Source organism: Elephantulus edwardii, unplaced genomic scaffold (assembly GCF_000299155.1).
Source record: "Elephantulus edwardii isolate Elephantulus edwardi_28Jun2011 unplaced genomic scaffold, EleEdw1.0 scaffold00138, whole genome shotgun sequence".
Classification (NCBI taxonomy): Eukaryota; Metazoa; Chordata; class Mammalia; order Macroscelidea; family Macroscelididae; genus Elephantulus; species Elephantulus edwardii.
The window spans coordinates 3,610,850-3,612,818 of NW_006399888.1; the positions used below are offsets into that span (position 1 = coordinate 3,610,850).

At 47.2% G+C, this 1,969-nt stretch overlaps 1 protein-coding gene across 1 annotated transcript in view; it reads left to right on the forward strand.

Annotated features, from left to right (window-relative positions):
• The first annotated feature begins 1,895 nt into the window (after positions 1 to 1,895).
• The window catches only part of CRLS1 (cardiolipin synthase 1), a 23,822-nt gene continuing 23,748 nt past the window's right edge, over positions 1,896 to 1,969 (forward strand). Inside the window, exon 1 of the mRNA XM_006894265.1 lies at positions 1,896 to 1,961. Within this exon, the coding sequence (XP_006894327.1) occupies positions 1,896 to 1,961 (66 nt within the window). The remainder of the gene's footprint in view (positions 1,962 to 1,969) is intronic.

Consider the following 1,969-nt stretch of genomic DNA (forward strand, 5'->3'; position numbering starts at 1 on the left):
ACAATGTATGAAGATGACAAAAGAAGAATTAATGCCTTTGATCTGTGGTGCTGGAAAAGAGGGCTGGAGAGCCCATGAGCTGCCAAAAGAAAAGAACAAACATATGTCTTGAAGAAGGTGCAACTCAAGTGCTCCTTGGAGGCAAAGATGATAGATATTTCATCTCACAGACTTAAGGCATGTAGCTAGGCAAGTTTATTCCTTGAAGAGGAACATGCTTAGAAAATTGGGAGGAAGACATCAGCCAGGTGGATTGACATGGTGTTTGCACAAGAACTGTATTTTATCCCAATCATTATTTTAAAATATTACACTCTTTACATTGGTGTTAGAAAAATTAAGAAATTAAAAATACTCTTTTTTTGATTCAACCATTATGGAAGGCTGTATGGCCCTTTCTCAAAAAGTTGCAAATAGAAATACCATTTGACCCACCAATTCCACTACTGGGAATTTAAAGAAACCATAACCTCCACCCAAGCAGGTATACGCACACCCATGTTTATTGTGCCTTTGTTCACACTAGCAAAGAGCTGGAAACAATCTAAGTGCCCATCAACAAACGAGGATAGAGACACAATGGAATACTATGCAGCATTGAAAAACAAGGAACTCATGAAATATTATACAAAATGGGTGACCCTGGAGGACATTATGCTGAGTGACATGGGAGTTGAGGGAAGACAGAGAAGGAAGAGATGAATGATGTATACTGCATTGAAACAGATGAGGGAGAGAATTGTCTAAAAGGGATATATGATTGGTTATTATTGTCATTACAGGAGTCCAGAATGAAGGCTGCATAGTGAAGTGGACTTGAGGGGGATGTGTTACATAACTATGAAAAGAGTTTTTTACTTTTCAAGGAGAAGAGTGAATGGGGGGAGGGGGTCGCCAGAGCAAAAAGTGCAACAATGTATGAATGGAAACCCTAAGTCTCTATAAACTTTCATTAAAAGGAATTTTAAAAAGCTGAAAAAAAGAAATTAAAAATCTTCTTTTAAATATTTTTGTGGTTGCACAGACCCACAGTGCTGTTCAGTTTTGATCATCTTTCCCTTCCCTGGCTATCTGACCCAAGTTTACTGTTTGGTGGGACTGCTGCCACACATCTGGCAGCGCGAGGGCAGTGGCAGGGGACAGCAGCGCTCAAACCGACTTGACATTGAACAAAACAAAGTAATTCGCAAACACTGCCATACTGCACTTAATTATTGTCCAAGTGATTCTCATCTTGACTAGTTTTCTTCTAAGATCCCCAAACCTTTATCCTCCCCTGTAAAAATAAGAGACAATAAATTCCGTTTTACGAGTTATTGGGAAGATTAAAGGGAGTAATTAAACATGAAGCGCTTAGCATAATGACTGGCTAGAGTAAGCACACTTTCAGAGTAACAGGTGGTAATGAGTGTTGACATTTCCCAACATTCCTGTGTTGACATACAATACTATTTAGAGCATCCATGAAGCCCGGGGATCTCGGCACACAGCTCCGAGGGGACCCTTCGGTGGGCCTCCGGCCTCGGGGCTGCGGACCGGGCACGGAGATGGCTCTCTGTCCGTTAGCTTCGGAGCGAAGTGGACACGTGGGCACCGCGCAGAGACCACCTCCCAGGCCCAGAGGCTCGGGGGCTAACGGCGCGTGCGTCCCGGGCCCGCATAGGGCGCTAGGTAACCCGGCCGCGGTGGTGTCGCAAAAGTGTCGCAAGCACGTCCGTCCTTGACGGTTCCGAGCCGCCTGTATAAACGGAGCGTGCCCAGTTTTGAAAACTAGTATGGAGGCAGCGAGAACCTTGGCACCGTGGGACCGTAGGGCCTCCAAGGAGCGGCGGCTCGCTGGCGTCCCGGACTGCTGAGCGCTAGCCTCCGAATCCCTGCGGCCCTGCCGCAGGGCCATGCTGGCCTGGCGCGTGGCGCGCGGCTCGTGGGGGGCCCTGCGCGGCGCCGCGTGGGCTCCGGGGGTGCGGCC